Source organism: Oncorhynchus nerka, linkage group LG27 (genome assembly GCF_034236695.1).
Source record: "Oncorhynchus nerka isolate Pitt River linkage group LG27, Oner_Uvic_2.0, whole genome shotgun sequence".
In the NCBI taxonomy this organism is placed as follows: domain Eukaryota; kingdom Metazoa; phylum Chordata; class Actinopteri; order Salmoniformes; family Salmonidae; genus Oncorhynchus; species Oncorhynchus nerka.
Window position 1 is genome coordinate 52,164,430 of NC_088422.1, and position 19,921 is coordinate 52,184,350.

The 19,921-nt window shown below is 42.4% G+C and overlaps 1 protein-coding gene across 8 annotated transcripts in view; it reads right to left on the minus strand.

The window, feature by feature from the left end:
• The window catches only part of cntrl (centriolin), a 121,829-nt gene that overhangs the window by 76,833 nt on the left and 25,075 nt on the right, over nt 1-19,921 (minus strand). For 7 of the 8 annotated variants that reach the window (XM_029638573.1, XM_065011772.1, XM_029638570.1 and 4 more), the window contains 8 exons: nt 17,843-18,029; nt 17,402-17,595; nt 14,652-14,687; nt 14,282-14,323; nt 13,665-13,784; nt 12,807-12,999; nt 12,433-12,542; nt 5,157-5,351 (listed from right to left, as the gene is read on the minus strand). In XM_029638573.1, the coding sequence (XP_029494433.1) occupies nt 5,157-5,351; nt 12,433-12,542; nt 12,807-12,999; nt 13,665-13,784; nt 14,282-14,323; nt 14,652-14,687; nt 17,402-17,595; nt 17,843-18,029 (1,077 nt within the window). The remainder of the gene's footprint in view (nt 1-5,156; nt 5,352-12,432; nt 12,543-12,806; nt 13,000-13,664; nt 13,785-14,281; nt 14,324-14,651; nt 14,688-17,401; nt 17,596-17,842; nt 18,030-19,921) is intronic. The other variant, XM_029638571.1, reaches the window with a different exon arrangement.

Sequence of the window (19,921 nt, forward strand, 5' to 3'; positions counted from 1 at the left end):
AACCTCTTTTTAACATTCTGCACATGTTGTTTTTCTGCAATGTAATATCCCTATAGTGTTATGCTGTCTATGTAATGTGTAAACAAGGCTACTTGTTTCATGTAGGTTATGCAAGCAAGAAATAAGTGTGTATGCTAAGAGCATCTGCTAAAATAGCATAACACTATAGGGATATTTATAAAAAATGTGATGTAAATCTAATAAATATTAGAGTATGAATTATCAGAGTAATGAATAATGGAGCTAGAGGGAACAGGCTCCTTACCAATTGTGCTATTTTGTTTATTATTTGGCTGTAATAAAATAAAAGTGTACATAATGTATCCGCCATTGTTTTCTATGTCCGAAAACAGCTTTTGGATATCAGAACAGCTATCACTAACCTCCATTTGAACGAGGACTTCAACTTCAATGAGTCGGGGGTAAAAGACATATTGATTATCACGGACCAGGCCCAAATCCCAGACACTCGAAGGAGGAGACGGCGCTATAGATACCTGAGAAGACTGTCAGAGAGTGGATAAATCGCCTCTAACCTCCATTCTATTGGCGAAAGTGCAATCACTGGAGAATAAACTGGATAAACTCTGTTTGAGATTATCCTATCAACGTGATCTGAAGAACAGTAATATCCTGTTTCTCAGAGTCGTGGCTGAACAACGACATGGTAAATATAAATCAATATGTTTTTTCTATACATCGGCAGGACAGAGCGGCTGCGTCGAGGAAGCTCAGAGGAGAGGGTGGGTGTCTCTTAACAACTGGCGCACCATTTCTAATATTAAGAAAGTCTCCAGGTTGTACTATGTGAGTGACAAAAATATTACAACAATATCTATGGAAAATTGTTAGCAGACATTAGTTGTTCTGGACATTTCTGACAAGTTCAAAATAGCTATCTAAGGTATGCAATGAAAAACATGAGGAACCAATGTGGAACTACCCAATTTCGAAATTGCACCTTGTACTATTACAACCTTCAAAAGTAAGTTTAAAGCAGGACCACTGTTGTGCCCACCCTGCCGACCCCTGGGTGCGCACCCCACAGTTTGGGAACCACTGGTCTATAGTACCACCACAAACCAATGCTGGCACTAGGACTGCACTCAATGAGCTGTATAGGGCCATAAGCTCAATAGTGTTCCTAGTGGCTGGTGACTTACATGCAGGAAAACTGAAATACATTTTACCTCATTTCTACCAGCATGTCACCTGTGCAACTAGAGGCAAAAAAACTCTAGATCACCTTTACTCCGCACACCGAGACGCATACAAAGCTCTCCCTCGCCCTCCAAATCTGACCATATATATATCCTGATTCCTGCTTACAAGCAAAAACATAAAAATAAAGTACTCAATACGGAAGTGGATGAAGCAGATGCTAAGCTACAGGACTATTTTGCTAGCACAGACTGGAATATGTTCCGGGATTCATCTGCTGGCATTGAGGAGTTACCCACATCAATTGCCAGCTTCATTAATAAGTGCATCGACAACGTTGCCCCTACAGTGACCGTACATACATATCCCAACCAGAAGCCACGGATTACAGGCAACATCCGCACCGAGGTAAAGGATAGAGCTGCAGGTTTCAATGAGCGGGACTCTAATCCAGACACTTAAAAGAAATTCCGCTACACCCTCTGACAAACCATCAAACAGGCAAAGTGTCAATACAGGACCAAGATCGAATCCTACTACACCGGCTCTGAAGCTTGTTGGATGTGGCAGAAGCTGAATAAACCACATGATCATTACACAGGTGCACCTTATGCTGGGGAAATTAAAGGGAGTAATTCTGTTTAAAATAAAGCCCTTTTGTAGGGAAAAAAAACTAATTCTGATTGACCTGGCCCCTGCCCAGTCATGTGAAATCAATAGATTAGTACTTTTGTACCCGTTTCCTCCAGCATCTTCACAAGGTCCTTTGCTGTTGTTCTGGGATTGATTTGCACTTTTCGCACCAAAGTACATTAATCTCTAGGTGACAGAACGCGTCTCCTTCCTGAGCGGTATGATGGCTACGTGGTCCCATAGTGTTTACACTTGCGTACTATTGTTTGTACAGATGAACGTGGTACCTTCAAGCGTTTGGAAATTGCTCCAATCAGACTTGTGGAGGTCTACAAAAAAAAAAAAATTCTGAGGTGATTTCTTTTGATTTTCCCATGATGTCAAGCAAAGAGACACTGAGTTTAAAGGTGGGCCTTGAAATACAGGTACATCTCCAATTGACTCAAATGATGTCAATTAGTCTATCAGAAGCTTCTAAAGCCATGACATAATTTTCTGGAATTTTCCAAGCTGTAAAGGCAAAGTCAACTTAGTATATGTAAGTTGCGTTATTTCATTTTATTCTACAATGTAAAAAAATAGTAAAAATAAAGAAAAATCCTGGAATGAGTAGGTGTCCAAACTTTTGACTGGTACTGTATATATGTACACACACACACGCTGCCCTTTCCAAAAGGAACACCTATGTGATAATGCTGTTCATTGACAACAGCTCAGCGTTCAACACCATTGTACCCTCCAAGCTCATCACTAAGCTAAGAACCCTGAGATTAAACACCTTCCTCTGCAACTGGATCCTGGACATCCTGACAGGCCACGCCCAGCTGGTGAGAGTAGGCAACAACACATCCGCCACATTGACCCTCAACACGGTGGCCCACCAGGGGTGCGTGCTTAGTCCCCTACTGTACTCCCTGTTAACACACTACTGCGTGGCCGGGCGACAAAAGAATGGTAGGCCTGATAACCAAGCTCAGCCTACAGGGAGGAGGTAAGAGACCTGGTAGTGTGGTGCCAGGACAACAAACTTTAAATCAATGTCAGCAAGACAAAGGAGCTGTCATGGACTACAGGAAACAGAGGGCCGAACACGCCCCCATTCACATCGACAGGGATGTTGTGGAACAGGTTGACACCAGTGAGAGCATCTTGACTGGCTGCATCACCATCTGACCGCAAAGCGCTACAGAGGGTAGTGCATGCGGCCCAGGCGGTGTCAGAGGAAGGCCCATCCAAGTCATAGACCGTTCTCTCTGCTACCGCAAGCAGTACCGATGCACAAAGTTTGGTTAGCAATAAGACTGCTAATTAGTTAACCAATAGCTACCCGGAATATCTGCATTGACCCTTTTTGCAGTAATCTCTTTTGACTCATCACATACGCTGCTGTTACTGTTTATTATCTATCCCGTTGCCCAGTCACTTCATCCCTACCTATATGTACAGTGATGAGAACAAGTATTTGATACACTGCAGATTTGGCATGTTTTCATACTTACAAAGCATGTAAAGGTCTGTAATTTTTATCATAGGTACATTTCAACTGTGAGAGACGGAATCTAAAACAAAAATCCAGAAAATCAAATTGTATGATTTTTAAGTAATTAATTTGCATTTTATTTGTTTGGTACAGAAACCTTTGTTTGCAATTACAGAGATCATACGTTTCCTGTAGTTCTTGACCAGATTTGCACACACTGCAGCAGGGATTTTGGCCCAGTCTTCCATACAGACCTTCTCCAGATCCTTCAGGTTTCGAGGCTGTCGCTGGGCAATACAGACTTTCAGCTCCCTCCAAAGATTTTCTATTGGGTTCAGGTCTGGAGACTGGCTAGGCCACTCCAGGACCTTGAGATGCTTCTTACGGAGCCACTCCTTAGTTGCCCTGGCTGTGTGTTTCGGGTCGTTGTCATGCTGGAAGATCCAGCCACGACCCATCTTCAATGCTCTTACTGAGGGAAGAAGGTTGTTGGCCAAGGTCTCGCGATACACGGCCCCATCAATCCTCTCCTCAATACGGTGCAGTCGTCCTGTCCCCTTTGCAGAAAAGCATCCCCAAAGAATGATGTTTCCACCTCCATGCTTCACGGTTGGGATGGTGTTCTTGGTGTACTCATCCTTCTTCTCCCTCCAAACACGGCGAGTGGAGTTTAGACCAAAAAGCTCTATTTTTGTCTCATCAGACCACATGACCTTCTCCCATTCCTAGACCATCTAGATGGTCATTGGCAAACTTCAGACGGGCCTGGACATGCGCTGGCTTGAGCAGGGGGACCTTGCGTGCGCTGCAGGATTTGAATCCATGACGGCGTAGTGTGTTACTAATGGTTTTCTTTGAGACTGTGGTCCCAGCTCTCTTCAGGTCATTGACCAGGTCCTGCCGTGTAGTTCTAGGCTGATCCCTCACCTTCCTCATGATCATTGATGCCCCACAAGGTGAGATCTTGCATGGAGCCCCAGACCGAGGGTGATTGAACGTCATCTTGAACTTCTTCCATTTTCTAATAATTGCGCCAACAGTTGTTGCCTTCTCACCATGCTTGCCTATTGTCCTGTAGCCCATCCCAGCCTTGTGCAGGTCTACAATTTTATCCCTGATGTCCTTACACAGCTCTCTGGTCTTGGCCATTGTGGAGAGGTTGGAGTCTATCTGATTGAGTGTGTGGACAGGTGTCTTTTATACAGGTAACGAGTTCAAACAGGTGCAGTTAATACAGGTAATGAGTGGAGAACAGCAGGGATTCTTAAAGAAAAACGAACAGGTCTGTGAGAGACGGAATTCTTACTGGTTGGTAGGTGATCAAATACTTGTGTCATTACTGACCTCTATATGCTTTGTAAGTAGGAAAACCTGCAAAATCCACAGTGTATCAAATACTTGTTCTCCCCACTGTACACATCTACCTCAACTACCTCGTACCCCTGCACATCGACCCTGTATATTGAAGTGCTGCATCAATTCCAACTGAAGGGAATAGCTTAGGAAAGTGCGAAGACAATGTATGCAACTGAAGAGACTAGATTAGGAAAGTTCTAAAATGGTGTATCCTGTGAATTTGCCATATTCATTATGAATAAACACTTGCTAAAGTGCCAGAATACAGTGTATCCAACTGTAGGGATTCGTTCAGAAAAGTACTAAAACAGTATATGCAACTGAAGGGACTAGTTTAAAAAGGTTCTAAAGTGGTGTATCCTGCAAGTTTGGTGTATTCAATATGTAATAAGTTGCTCTGCAGTGTGTCAGTGGTGCGGGATGTGTAAAGTGATGCTGATAGCTAGCTCTGGTCCAGGCCGTTAGTGGAGGAAGGCACACTAACGACCTGGATCAGAGCTAGTAGCTAGCCATCTAAAGTACTAACATGCTGGGGGTCCCTGGGGTCCAGTGTGTGGAGTAGGTCCTGGAGGTGGCCCAGCTCTCCCTGGGTTCGGTCCATTTCCCCGCTCTGTATCTCCAGCTGGCCCTCCAGAGCCTCCGCCTCATCTCTCAGCTGCCTCACTTGCTGGATCCTCCAGTGGAGCTTCTGCCTTAGTTGCTCTTTCTCTGCCTCGGACACCTAGATGAAGGATGGAGAGAAGAGGCTTTTAGAAGTGTCCGGGGTGGATTAGGCTAGTTGATGTGGAACAGTGCTGTTATTGTAGCATGGTCGCAGATCTGTTTGTGCAATCATGTCAACTCTTTGGCATGACAATAAGTGACAAGGAGTGATGAGGAGTTGACATAATAGGACAAACAGATCTGGGACAACTGTATCCTGTTATTACACTATTAGAAACAAATGTTTTGGATAGTGCCAAGCCAATCTACACGGTCACCGACATAACCGGTGGGGGGGATATCAGCGCATATCAGACTCAAAAGAAACACGTGGCTTTTCCCTGAAACTACACTGATACCATTACACTTCCTTATTATCAGTAGCATTTTATTATTAAAGTTATTACTATGAATATTAGACTAGTATACAAATTAAGAAATGTCAAATTGGAGAGGAATTCCTAAAAATACAAATAAATACAGATTTTGACGGACTAACCCATTCACACCTAGTCTGATGCGTTTTTCCCCCCACTTTTCCGAATAATTCTCATAACGTCACCAATGCTGCGGAGTCATTCTCTGTGGCAATATGTTGTCCAAAGTGTCTTGAGAGGACTCTGTAATGAGTTGCATCCCATTTAATAAAAGAGGTAACACAAAACTGGCACCTGTCATCATTCCGCACATGCTGACCCTGCATGTGATTAAAGAGATCAAGTCCAGACAGGCTAGGCCTATTTGAGGAAACTTTCTGAATGGACATAGATAATTTGTCAATTTATACATGCACCCACCTAAAAGGACACATCAATCAAAGGCACCTGCAGTGCATCTCACTTTGACACATAAGCAAATCACATTTGTCCTTTCCCAAAAACGTATGAACAAAAACTTGCCTTAGGTTCAAATTATTTCTGTAGGATATCAAAAAAAGAGTCTACATCATAGAATAATGCTAAATCAATGTAGCCTATCATATAAATTGACAAGGAAAGTTTTAAGGGGGATATAGAGACAATAGCCTGAGCGATATGTAGCCTAGTTCTGGTGTGATGTGATCACAATGGCTAAATTCCTACTTTGCTGCACTGCAAATCTAAAAAAAAAAACAGGCAGAGAGAAATGTATTAATTAATTCACACAGCAAACCCACAGACCTGTCAGTGGCAGTGCAGATAATAATTTCTATTGGTAAACATATTATTTTCCCATGCGAAAAGATGCAAATATTAAACCAGTTTGGCATAAATAATTGATGGATTGTGGCAGGCTGATATTTCGCAATTGGCGTGACTGGTGTCATAAGCAAAACATGTGTTCGTATAAATTTTTTCTTCCTAATTATTCGGATGAAAATAACGGACTTGAAGAGAAAGGGCCTTTACTGAAAATAGTCCTTTTACAAGATTAAATCATGACAGGAGCGTTTGATTCCTATTAATGGCTACTTTAGGAAACTTTCTGAATAAACATATAGGCCTATAGAGAAAAGAATCAGCGAACTCGCATACGCACACACCAATAAAAGGACCTGTCAATCAAAGCCAACAGCATACTATATTGTCAGACACAAGAGCAAATGTTATTGCTTTCCTTAAAATTTATTTTTAAAAATCTAGGCCTACCTTAGGCTTTCCAAAAGTAAGCTATAAGATAATGAATTGACAAGGAAAGCATGAAGGGGAGAGAGACAGCTATGCTATAGTATGAAAATGAAATTGACAGAAACAAATATACGCAACATTTCCATAGCATATTTATCAGCTTTGATTAATCTATAAATTAAGAAAAGATTCTGTATCTAATTATAGCATGACAGGTTGGATAGGATTGGCGCATTGTCCATTTGACACAACATTAGCTTATTATAGACCTCAGAGCCAGAACAAACTTGTCGACTGCTATTGAATAATTAATGAATAGTCAGACACATCCAATCGGTTTTAAAAGAAGAGCGATTTATTTATTTACTAGCAAGTAATGACAAGTTACTTTGTACAGTCGTGGCCAAAAGTTTTGAGAATGACAAATATTAATTTTCACAAAGTCTGCTGCCTCAGTTTGTATGATGGCAATTTGCATATACTCCAGAATGTTATGAGGAGTGATCAGATGAATTGCAAATAATTGCAAAGTCCCTCTTTGCCATGCAAATTAAGTGAATCCCAAAAAAACATGTCCACTGCATTTCAGCCCTGCCACAAAAGGACCAGCTGACATCATGTCAGTGATTCTCTCGTTAACGCAGGTGTGAGTGTTGACAAGGACAAGGCTGGAGATTACGCTGTCATGCTGATTGAGCTTGAATAACAGACTGGAAGCTTCAAAAGGAGGGTGGTGCTTGGAATCATTGTTCTTCCTCTGTCAACCATGGTTACCTAAAAGGAAACATGTGCCCGTCATCATTGCTTTGCACAATAAGGGCTTCACAGGCAATGATATTGCTGCCATTAAGATTGCACCTACATCAACCATTTATCGGATCATCAAGAACTTCAAGGAGAGCGGTTCAATTGTTGTGAAGAAGGCTTCAGGGCACCAAAGAAAGTCCAGCAAGTGCCAGGACCATCTCCTAAAGTTGATTCAGCTGCGGGATTGTGGCAACACCAGCACAGAGCTTGATCAGGAACGGCAGCAGGCAGGTGTGAGTGAATCTGCACGCACAGTGAAGCAAAGACTTTTGGAGGATGGCCTGGTGTCAAGAAGGGCAGCAAAGAAGCCACTTCTCTCCAGGAAAAACATCAGGGACAGACTCATATTCTGCAAACGGTACAGGGATTGGACTGCTGAGGACTGGGGTAAAGTCATTTTCTCTGATGAATCCCCTTTCCGATTGTTTGGGGCATCCGGAAAAAAGCTTGTCCGGAGAAGACAAGGTGAGCGCTACCATCATTCCTGTGTCATGCCAACAGTAAAGCATCCTGAGACCATTCATGTGTGGGGTTGCTTCTCAGCTAAGGGAGTGGGCTCACTCACAATTGTGCCTAAGAACACAGCCATGAATAAAGAATGGTATCAACACATCCTTCGAGAGCAACTTCTCCCAACCATCCAGGAACAGTTTGGTGACGAACAATGCCTTTTCCAGCATGATGGAGCACCTTGCCATAAGGCAAAAGTGATAACTAAGTGGCTCTGGGAACAAAACATCGATATTTTGGGTCCATGGCCAGGAAACTCCCCAGACCTTAATCCCATTGAGAACTTGTGGTCAATCCTCAAGAGGCAGGTGGACAAACAAAAACCCACAAATTCTGACAAACTCCAAGCATTGATTATGCAAGAATGGGCTGCCATCAGTCAGGATGTGGCCCAGAAGTTAATTGACAGCATGCCAGGGCAGATTGCAGAGGTCTTGAAAAAGAAGGGTCAACACTGCAAACACTTATGAAATGCTTGTAATTATACTTCAGTATTCCATAGTAACATCTGACAAAAATATCTAAAGACACTGAAGCAGCAAACTTTGTGGAAATTAATATTGTGTCATTCTCAAAACTTTTGGCCACAACTGTATAAGAAAGTCCACACAAAGATTTTTTTTACTGAAGTGCCATAGCATATAGGCTAGCGCTTCTACACCCCCACGCGTCTAGTGGATTAGCTGCTCGAGCATCAAATGACAGTTGGAAAGAGGAGGAGATGTAGACAAGTAATTGTTTTGCTAACTTAGTCTATAATTATTAGTAAACACTCCTGCTATTAGGTAAAGTTGATCTACATGAAATCAATGTTGCTCATGAAGATACATTTTCTTTCAGTCTTGGGGGTATGGTTCGATGTGGCAGGCAGTGATGTTAGTCCCCCATGAGACACCATAGGAACAATGCTAGTATCACTTCTTTAAACTATTTTGAATGAATCTAAGATAAAAGTCATTACAGATTTCTTGAGTTGACATTTTTGCAGAGGCGGTTTCAGTCACAAATTTTAAAATCAAGCCAAGGAGTTCGGTGCAGGATTTCTCAAATTAAAAAAATGTGCGACCTGTTGTCTTAAGTAAACAAAGTCCGATCCGCTGCAGGGAAGGTCTCACTGTCTCTGTGTTCTGCGGTAGCATTGGATAGAGTGTAAACCACCACAGCTGAGTATCCTGTGTTACTAGGCAAGTGAACATTGTCGAAATCAAAACCCAACCCTCAAGTAAGTCATGACGAACTCACTTACAAAACTCAGTTTTGGACCAGACTGACTTTATGACCAAAATTATTTACATATAATTTATTTACATATAATTTGTAGTAAATTTTGACACTACAATAAATGTTTCTGACTAATATCGATGCCACATTGGCTGTTTCCTATCAGATAAATTGTTTATTTCCTTCAGTTGTGCTTAAGTTAGAGATAGGGCAGAATACTGCCCCCTTTGGAGGAATTGCGTGCCCATAGTAAACAGAAATAAAATCCGTCCAAAATTGCTAATATATGCATATAATAATTATTATTTAATAGAAAACACTATAAAGCTTCTAAAACCGTTCAAATTATGTCTGTATGTAAAGCAGAACTCTCAGGGCAGCCATTCTCCCAAACTCTCTCTTGTCATCAGAAAAGTTGGGCCAACTTTGACGTCATCGCCCCCACCCTTCCCAACCAGCTACGGATCTGGGAACAGTTTCTATCTCTTCAGCGCGATGTCTCCTTTCAATGGGGCGTTTCATTGTGAGAATCGCGCGCTCCCTCGCCCTTTGGCGGGCTAAAATCTTCGGGTCACGCGAAAATACATGTACTCTCTTGCGCGCGTCGGGTCCAGAGCTCTCTTTGTTCCAGGTTTCACCAAACAATGTCGGTTTGTCTGTTCAAGCTGATAATTGTTTTGCACGTTTATAACATCCTAAAGCTTGATTCTGCACTTAGTTTGACCAGTTTAGTCGACATATAATATGTAATTTTGAAGTTTTGATGCGCATCCACTAGAATTTTGGCTGCATTTCAGCCGGAATTAGTCGCGTTTGATAACCCAAAGACACAGACTTGAAAACCAAACGCAGTTTTTGGTAAGTATGACTCCTTCCACGGCTTCTGATCGAAGAACATCAAAGGTAAGGGAATATTTATGTGGTAATTTTGTGTTTCTGTGGACTCCAACATAGAGGAGACATACTGCTAATTTCTGAGCGCCGTCTCATATTATAGCCTAGTGAACGAACTCTGTAACGTTAGAAATAAATGTAACACAGCGTTTGCATTAAGAAGAAGTGTATCTTTCTAACTATATGTAGAACATGTATATTTAGTCAGTAAGTTTATGATGTGTATTGCTTGTTATCTGACGTTATCTGGCGGGGCTATCATCATTTCTCCGGACATTTGAGTAGCATTTTTTGAACATGGCGTCATTGTAAACAGATTTATGGATATAAATAGCATATTATTGAAAAAAACATAAATGTACTGTGTAACATGTCCTATTACTGTCATCTGATGAAGATTTTCAAAAGGTTAGTGAATTATTTTTCTTTCAATCCTGCGTTTGTTGATTGCATATTTTGTTCAACATGGCTATTCAAATTAGCTGTGTCTTTGGTGGTGGTTTGACATAAATATGTGCTACAACTCAGCCAAGCTGCACTGCTTCTTGACACAATGCCCACTTAACCCAGTCAGCTGCACCAATGTGGAAACCCCGTACACCTGGCGACCGTGTCAGCGTGCATTGTGCCCTGCCCGCCACAGGAGTCGCTAGTGCGCGATGGGACAAGAATATCCCTGCCGGCCAAACCCTACCCTAACCCGGACGACACTGGCCGGCTGAGACAGAGCCTGGACTCGAACCAGGATCTCTAGTGGTAAGTAGCACTGCAATGCACTCGGGAGGCACTTGTCCCTAATTTTAAGGACAAGCCCGTTATGTAAACTGAACGTAATCTAAGTAATCCCCAAAAGTAATTATTTATCACAAGAGGACTATAAACAATAACTAGTAATGCTGCATACTCCAAGAAAGGTTCAAACTCATCTTTCTGGTAAATAGTTAAATTGCTGAGGTGTAGTCACTTTTGAGGACACAAGCTCAGCAAACAGTACAAATATGATAAAAATATGAAATATTTTGTGACATATTTCCTATTCAACAAAACTATGAAGGCTTGAAATGACTTATATGCCTTCTCAATATAGTACAATCAAATTATAACCACTAACTAAGATTTCACCTTCCTTATAACTGTAAAATACATATTTGTATGTTTAGTGTTAAGAGAAAATGTGCATATTTTCTAATGGTCTCTTGATCAAAACATCAGCCCCCACCACTGTGAACGTCACACGTTCGGCTTCCTGAACTCGTTAGGAACTCGCTTTTCATATCCTATTAATCTATAACAACCAAGGTGTTTTTTGTTTAAAATCTGTGAATTATTTTAGATTAATGGCAATAAATCAATCTCTGAATGTTCTATAGAGATCATCTCCTGTTGCGCTGCAATGTAAGGATTACAGGCACGTGCTTTGTCAGTGGCTGTGACGTAAGGTTCAGTTTATGGACAGTCAGAAGAGCGAATTAATTTCAGTTTTCCCATCATACTGTAATTCACATAGGCGCAAAAACTATACTACTGTGTACAATGCAAGCCATTTCGATCTACAGTGACCACAGATCAATTTATAAGCGAAGATTAAGGTCAGAAGAGTACCAGAATCATGCAGGTCCTGGGGGCTTTACATCATTAATATAAAAAAAGTAACATTGAACATCTAATTGTCAAATCATAGTGCAACATGTGAGCTGGTTCTACTCATTCAATTTCCCCTTCCTGTTGCACACAACAAGCTTCCATACCCCCTGTCAAGGGGATTTATGGCTGATTTGAGATGTAATCATCAACCCTGTCACTTTATTTGGCACAAACTATAGTGATTTTTTGAAAAGGAAAAACATTTGTTTATTAAGTTGAACATGTGCTCTTCAAATTAGGTAAAACATTTTTGGTAAAAAATGTTTTAATAAAATTCAAAGTTACACTACCAAAAAGGGACAAATTTGATGGAATGACCAAGTGCATTCATTTTGACAAAAATACTGCACTATATAGGAAACAGGGTGCCATTTGGGACACAGACAATAGGAGAGCCGAGCTTCGCCGGTGTCTCACCTGTTTCTGGGAGAGTGTCTCCTGCAGCTGGCGAAGCTCTCCACCGGCCCGGAGGACCTGCTGCTCTGCCTCCTCGATCTCCCTGTGCAACTGCTGCAGACGCTCCTCGGCTGGGGACACAGTCACACAAACAAGAACTCACCTAACTACACCTCACCTAACACTCACGTCAGTCAGCAACAGTCAGAGGAACAACCATGTAGTTCACTTCACATCCAATAGGCAGGGTGATGCAGACAATAGGAAAATCTTGTGTTACCATATCAGCTTCCACTCCTCCAATTCGAACCTTAGCCATTAGAAGGAAAAAAACCTTAACTGACCCAAGATCAGCATCTAGTAGGACGAACTTTACCATACTCCCTCTTCTGTACCTTTCGTCTGTTCTTGGCTGCAGTCTCTGGAGCTGATCATCTTGGCCACATCTTGCCTGGGGTTGTCTGTCTCTATGTGGCCTGCAGTTGGCATCTGATGACTCTGGATGCCATCTGAGGCCACCGCGTTCCTTTTGTGCCGTGCCTTTCCAATGTAAGGGCTTTCCTCCAGCAAGCTCTCTGCCTCCAACTCCTGGTGAGAGAGAGGGGAAATTAATCACAAATTCATGCAGATTCCAAGGGTGCATCCAAAATGGCATCTTATTTCCTGAGTGTACACCTTCCTAATCTTGAAATGCACCCCCCATGGCCTCAATTTGTCTGGGCATGGACTCAAAAGCGTTCCACAGGGATGCTGACCCATGTTGACTCCAATGCTTCCCACAGTTGTGTCAAGTTGGCTGATGTCCATTGGGTAATGAAACATTCTTGATACACACGGGGAATTACTGAGCGTGAAAAACCCAGAAGTGTTGCAGTTCTTGACACAAACCGGTGCGCCTGGCACCTACTACCATACCCTGTTCAAAGGCACTTAAATCCATTGTCTTGCCCATTCACCCTCTTAAGGCACACATCCATGTCTCAAGGCTTAAAAATCTTTTTTTAAACCAGTCTCCTACCCTTCATCTACACTGATTAAATTGGATTTAAAAAGTGACATCAATAAAGTTAATCCAGCTTTCACCTGGTCAGTCTAGGTCATGGAAAGCGGTGTCCTTAATGTTTTGTACACTCAGTGTATAGTTCACTACTTCTGACCAGAAGTATTGCACTGTATAGGGTATAGGGTGCCATTGTCGGCAGACCCTAAGGCAACAACTGAATGGAGAGATGGGTCTGGATGGATGCACTCACATGGTCTGGGTAATAGGGATATGGTTCAAACTTGGCGTCGATCTTCTGAAAGGCTAACTCCTGCTCCAGCTCATACTGCTTCTGGCATGCGCGTGTCAGCTCCACCGTTTTCTGTTTCAGCTGTTAATACGGCCATGCAGTATAGAGATTATACAGAGATATCACAAACACATTGAAGAAAAGCATCATACACTCACTGCAAGTTTGAATGGAATGTATGGCAATATTTTGGACTCTCCGAAAAATATAGCTCATCTTTATGGTGGTCAATCCCATGTAAATCGCTGCTCAGTATAATAGCCTATCTAAAAGCAGCTGCTATGTACCTAAATTTACTTTGTCACAATAAAATACAAACGTGCAAAATTACCTGTATATTATACTAGCTTTGACCATATAAAGTCAAACCAAGAAAAAGCAAGCAGCATCTATCATCATCATCTTTACATTTAATCTGAAACACGAGGTTAACAAACAAAAACAACAAAATGCTAGCAAACATAAGAGTGCTCTGCGAGTGAGAACCTGAATGGACAGAAGAGTCATCAACATTTAAGCAAGGACATGGGTCAGTAGGGGGCATTGGGTTCACATGAATCGGTGTGTCTTCAGAGTACCTGACAAATAGCATCCAGTAGAGGAGCAGGCAATGAAGGAGGCTGAAGAGACCGATGCAGTGGGAAAACAAACAGAAAATTCATGCAAAGAGTAAATGAGAAAAATGGATGAAGACATGATCATGGCCTGTATTCATAAAGAGTAGATGTACTGATCTAAGATTAGTGTTGCCTATTATATTATAATTAATACGAGTTACTAGAGAATGAGGCCCTGGCATTTGAAAAGGTTAGTGTTTTGTTTGTTTGACGCAACCTGGGTGCATGACTTAAAAGGCCATTAAGAAATCATGTGAACAATGAGCAATAAAAAAACTAAAGAATTTGCTTTCTATACACACAAACACTATACCACACCATGCAATACTACCTTCAGGAAAGGATCAACTAGAGGCCGGGAAAATAGCTATGGGCACAGAAAGACGAGAGAAAGATGAAGAGGAAGGCACGAAGAGTTTAGAGGACACGTAAATGCATCGTTGTTCAAGGAGCTCCTTCCTATATGACAATTTGCGTGTTTGTGTGTGTGTGTCAGGATTTCCGTTAGCCGGTAATTGACGGGTTTTGTCTACTAAAATGAAAAGCCCATGAATAAAATTGTTGCCGGCCAAATTGACCAGTAGATAAAACAAAGGTAGGCAAGCTTTCAGCACGTCACCCACCACTCTACAATGAGAGCTGGAGGCAGTACGCACTTAGTTAATTGTTTGAAACCTGAATTATTTACATCATATTATGAGGCATGTCTTACCTTGTATGAAAATCCAACCACAGAGGCAATTATTTAAAAAAAATGTCAAGTGGTTAATCATAAAAAATCTTAATTAAAAGGCAAAAAATATAAAACAAAAAATTTAACTAATGTGAGAGCACCAGCCTCTGCCATACGAATACTGATACACCGTGATCATTGGCGGCTATATAGTGCATTCGGAAATTATTATTTTTCCACATTTTGCTACGTGAAAGGATCATTCTCAAATTGATTAAAACGTTTTTTTCCCCCTCATCAATCTACACACAATACCCCATAACGACAATGCAAAAAAACAGGTTAATACATTTTTCAAAATTGATAAAAATAACAAACTGAAATATCACATTTACATAAGTATTCAAACCCTTTACTCAGTACTTTGTTGAAGCACCTTTGGCAGCGATTACAGCCTCACGTCTTCTTGGGTACGACGCTACAAGCTTGGCACTCCTGTATTTGGGGAGTTTCTCCAATTCTTATCTGCAGATCCTCTTAAGCTCTGTCAAGTTGAATAGGGAGTGTCGCTGCACAGATATTTTCAAGTCTTTCCAGAGATGTTCGATTTGGTACAAGTCCGGGCTCTGGCTGTCCTGAGGCCACTTCTGCGTTTTCTTGGCTGTGTGTTTAGGGTCATTGTCCTTTTTGAAGGTGAACCTTTGCCCCAGTCGGAGCAGGTTTTCATCAAGGATCTCTCTGCACTTTGCTCCGTTCATCTTTACCTCGATCCTGACTAGTCTCCCAGTCCCTGCCACTGAAAAACATCCCCACAGCATGATGCTGCCACCACCATGCTACACCGTAGAGATGGTGCCAGGTTAATTCCTGACATGACGCTTGGCATTCAGGCCAAAGATTTCAATCTTGGTTTCATCAGAGAATCTTGTTTCTCATGGTCAGGTGCCTTTTGGCAAACTTCAAGTGGGCCGCCATGTGCCTTTTACTGAGGAGTGGCTGCCGTCTGGCCACTCTACCATAAAGGCTTGATTGGTGGAGTGCTGCAGAGATGGTTGTCCTTCTGGAAGGTTCTCCCATCTCCACAGAGGAAGTCTGGAGCTCTGTCAGAGTGACCATCAGGTTCTTGGTCACCTCCCTGACCAAGACCCTTGTCCCCCGATTGCTCAGTTTGGCCACGTGGCCAGCTCTAGGAAGAGTCTTGGCGGTTCAAAACTTCTTCCATTTAAGAATTATGGCCACTGTGTTCTTCGGGACCTTCAATGCTGCAGATTTTTTTTTTGGTACCCTTCCCCAGATCTGTGCCTTGACAAAATCCTGTCTCGGAGCTCTACGGACAATTCCTTCGACCTCATGTCTTGGTTTTTGCTCTGACATGCACTGTCAAATGTGGGACCTTCTAAAAACAGGTGTGTGCCTTTCCAAATCATGTCCAAACAATTGAATTTACCACAGGCGGACTTATGTAAATAAGGTATCTGTTTTTAATTTTTAATACATTTGCAAAAATGTCTAAAAACCTGTTTCCCTTTGTCATTATGGGGTATTGTATGTAAATTGATGAGGGGAAAATATTATTTAATACATTTTAGAATAAGGCTGTAATGAAACAAATTGGAAATGTGGAAATGTTATGCTCTTAGTACTGTAGCCTACTCCCGATCGTCATGTTGTACAGCGCCATATTTTCATAATGGAAACCCTGATGGTTTTGTTTTTCTTAAGACTACAATATTAATCAAATGAATTACAATTTTCTTAAAATCGTTCCCATATACTATGTTCTTAAAAATATATATTTTAAATTCTCTAGTACAGCCAATATTGAAAGCTATCAAATGCTTTTCAAGGATGCCCTTTGGTTGTCAAACTAGCACTAACTAGCATTAATGGTAACAATGGCTGACAATTAAATAACCTGCCATAGAATTCTGCGGCAGCCAATAAGGTGTGCTGCAGTATTACACAACTTTTACAGGAAGAACCACTGTATATTAGTAACCCATCCTAGTTGTTGCATCTTTAGATTCACCAAGTTTCTACCGAAGATGTTCATCTCTGTCATATACTGCTCGCACCAGGTGCATTGTTTAGAATGGTGTTTTCCCGCTAATTGTATTTGTTTGCAAATGTTTTATCGGATGCCTCATTACAGTAGCTGCTTGGCATGTTATGATGAATTGCCATAATCAAAATGCGATCTGTCATTCTGAGCCCCGTGGGTGGCTGCCCTACTCACCCAACGCATATCGGTCCGGTAAATTTCTCAAATGGCCGGTAAATTAAAATCTTACCAGTCACGTTGTCCGGCACCACATTTTCCTAACGGAAACCCTGGTGTGTGTGTGTGTGTGTGTCTCTCTTTCTCTCTGTGTTTGAGTGAGTGCATGTATGTTGCGATAAATGCCCACCAGCTTTGTCTTGGTGTCCAGCTCCTGCTCCTGCTGGGCCTGGCAGTGCTGTTGCTGCAGGCTCTTTAGCTGCAGTTGGTCAATGAGCTCCTCCTGCTGCTCAAGCTCCTCCACTGCAGCCACCTGCTCACTCTGCAGCTTCCCGATCTCTGCCACACGACACTCTAGGTCCTGCTCCAGACGCTCAATCTCCTCTGCAACCACAGCATGAAAAGAGTTGGCATTTCCACTAACAGTGCCAACTAGGAAACAACCTAAGTGTGGTACTGAGGTACTGTATATTCACTAGGAAACTAACAGAAGCAAACCGGCCAAAATGAAGAGGGACTTTAAGTTTTGCACTAATGAATACACACCAAGTATCTAAAATATACAAAGGCTCATCTAGTAATGAGACCCTTTCATGGTTTTAAGCAGGGATTGTGCAATACTGCAATGTACCCATTTGAAAGCGCTGGGGGGCCTGCTCTCTCTCTTCCTGGCTGATAGGCTGCCCGTCCAGTGTCTCAAGTGACCTCAGGTGGAAAACCAGGAAGAGACGGTAATGGGGGAGATAGGCTATAGGGTTCTCTGCCAAGGTCAACTCTGTTAGGTTTTTCAGAGGCTTTAGTCTGGACAGCTCATGCAGCTTGCAGCAGCCCCAGGTATGAAGAGAAAGACAAAAAATATCAATGTTATTGGTCACATACACATGGTTAGTAGATGTTAATGCAAGTAGTGAAATGCTTGTTCTTCTAGTTCCAACAGTGCAGTAATATAACAATTCCCCCAACAACTACCTAATACACACAAATCTAAAGTGGTGAATGAGAATATGTACATTGAAGTATATGGAAGAGCGATAGCCGTGCGGCATAGGCAAGGTGCAGTAGATGGTATAAAATACAGTATATACATGTGATATGAGTAATGTAAGATATGTAAACAATATTAAAGTGGCATTATTTAAAGTGACTAGTGATCCATTGATTAAAGTGTCCAGTGATTGGGTCTCAATGAAGGCAGCAGCCTCTGAGTTAGTGATTGCTGTTTAGCAGTCTGATGGCCTTGAGATTGAGAAACAGCTTCTATCTCTCGGTCCCAGCGTTGATGCACCTGTACTGACCTCACCTTCTGGATGATAGAGGTGTGAACAGGCAGGGGCTCGGGTGGCTGTTGTCCTTGATGAGCTTTTTGGCCTTCCTGTGACATCGGGTGCTGTAGGTGTCATGGAGGGCAGGTAGTTTGCCCCTGGTGATGCGTTGGGCAGACCGCACTACACTCTGGAGAACCTTGCGGTTGAGTGCGGTGCAGTTGCCTTACCAGGATGCTCTCGATTGTGCATCTGTAAAAGTTTGTCAGGGTTTTGGGTGACAAGCCAAATTTCTTCACCCTCCTGATGTTGAGGAGGCTCTGTTGCGCCTTCCTCACCACACTGTCTGTGTGGGTGGACCATTCCAATTTGTCTGTTATGTGTACGCCCAGGAACTTCCACCTTCTCAACTGCTGACCCTCCGATGTGGTTGGGGGGGGTGCTCCCTCTGCTGTTTCCTGAAGTCCACGATCATCTCCTTTGTTTTGTTGACGTTGAGTGAGGTTATTTTCCTGACACCACACTCCGAGTGCCCTCACCTCCTCCCTGTAGGCTGTCTTGTCGTTGTTGGTGATCAAGCCCACTACTATTGTGTCATCTGCAAACTTGATGATTGAGTTGGAGGCGTGCATTGCCACGCAGTAGTGGGTGAACAGAGAGTACAGGAGAGGGCTGAGCACACACCCTTGGGGTCAGCAAACTGGAGATGTTTCCAAATTCACCACCTGGGGTTGGCCCATCAGAAAGTCCAGGACCCAGTTGCACAGGGAGGGGCTGAGACCCAGGGCCTCCAGCTAGATGATGGCCTTTTTTTTATTTTATTATTTTTTATTATTTCACCTTTATTAAACCAGGTGAGCAAGTTGAGAACAAGTTCTCATTTGCAACTGCGACCAGGCCAAGATAAAGCATAGCAGTTTGACACATACAACACAGAGTTACACATGGAATGAACAAAACATACAGTCAATAATACAGTAGAGAAAAAGAAAACAATGTCTATATACAGTTAGTGCAAATTAGGTCAAATAAGGGAGTTAAGGCAATAAATAGGCCATGGTGGCAAAGTAATTACAATATGGCAATTAAATACTGGAATGGTAGACGTGCAAAAGATGGATGTGCAAGTAGAGATACTGTGGTGCAAAAGGAGCAAAATAAATAAATACAGTATGGGGATGAGGTAGATAGATGGGCTGTATACAGATGGGCTATGAACAGGTGCAGTGATCTGTGAGCTGCTCTCACAGCTGGTTCTTAAAGCAAGTGAGGGAGATGGGAATCTCCAGCTTCAGTGATTTTTACAGTTCGTTCCAGTCAGTGGCAGCAGAGAACTGGAAGGAAAGGCGACCAAAGGAGGAATTGGCTTTGGGGGTGGCCAGTGAGATATACCTGCTGGAGCGCATGCTACGAGTGGGTGCTGCTATGGTGACCAGCAAGCTGAGATA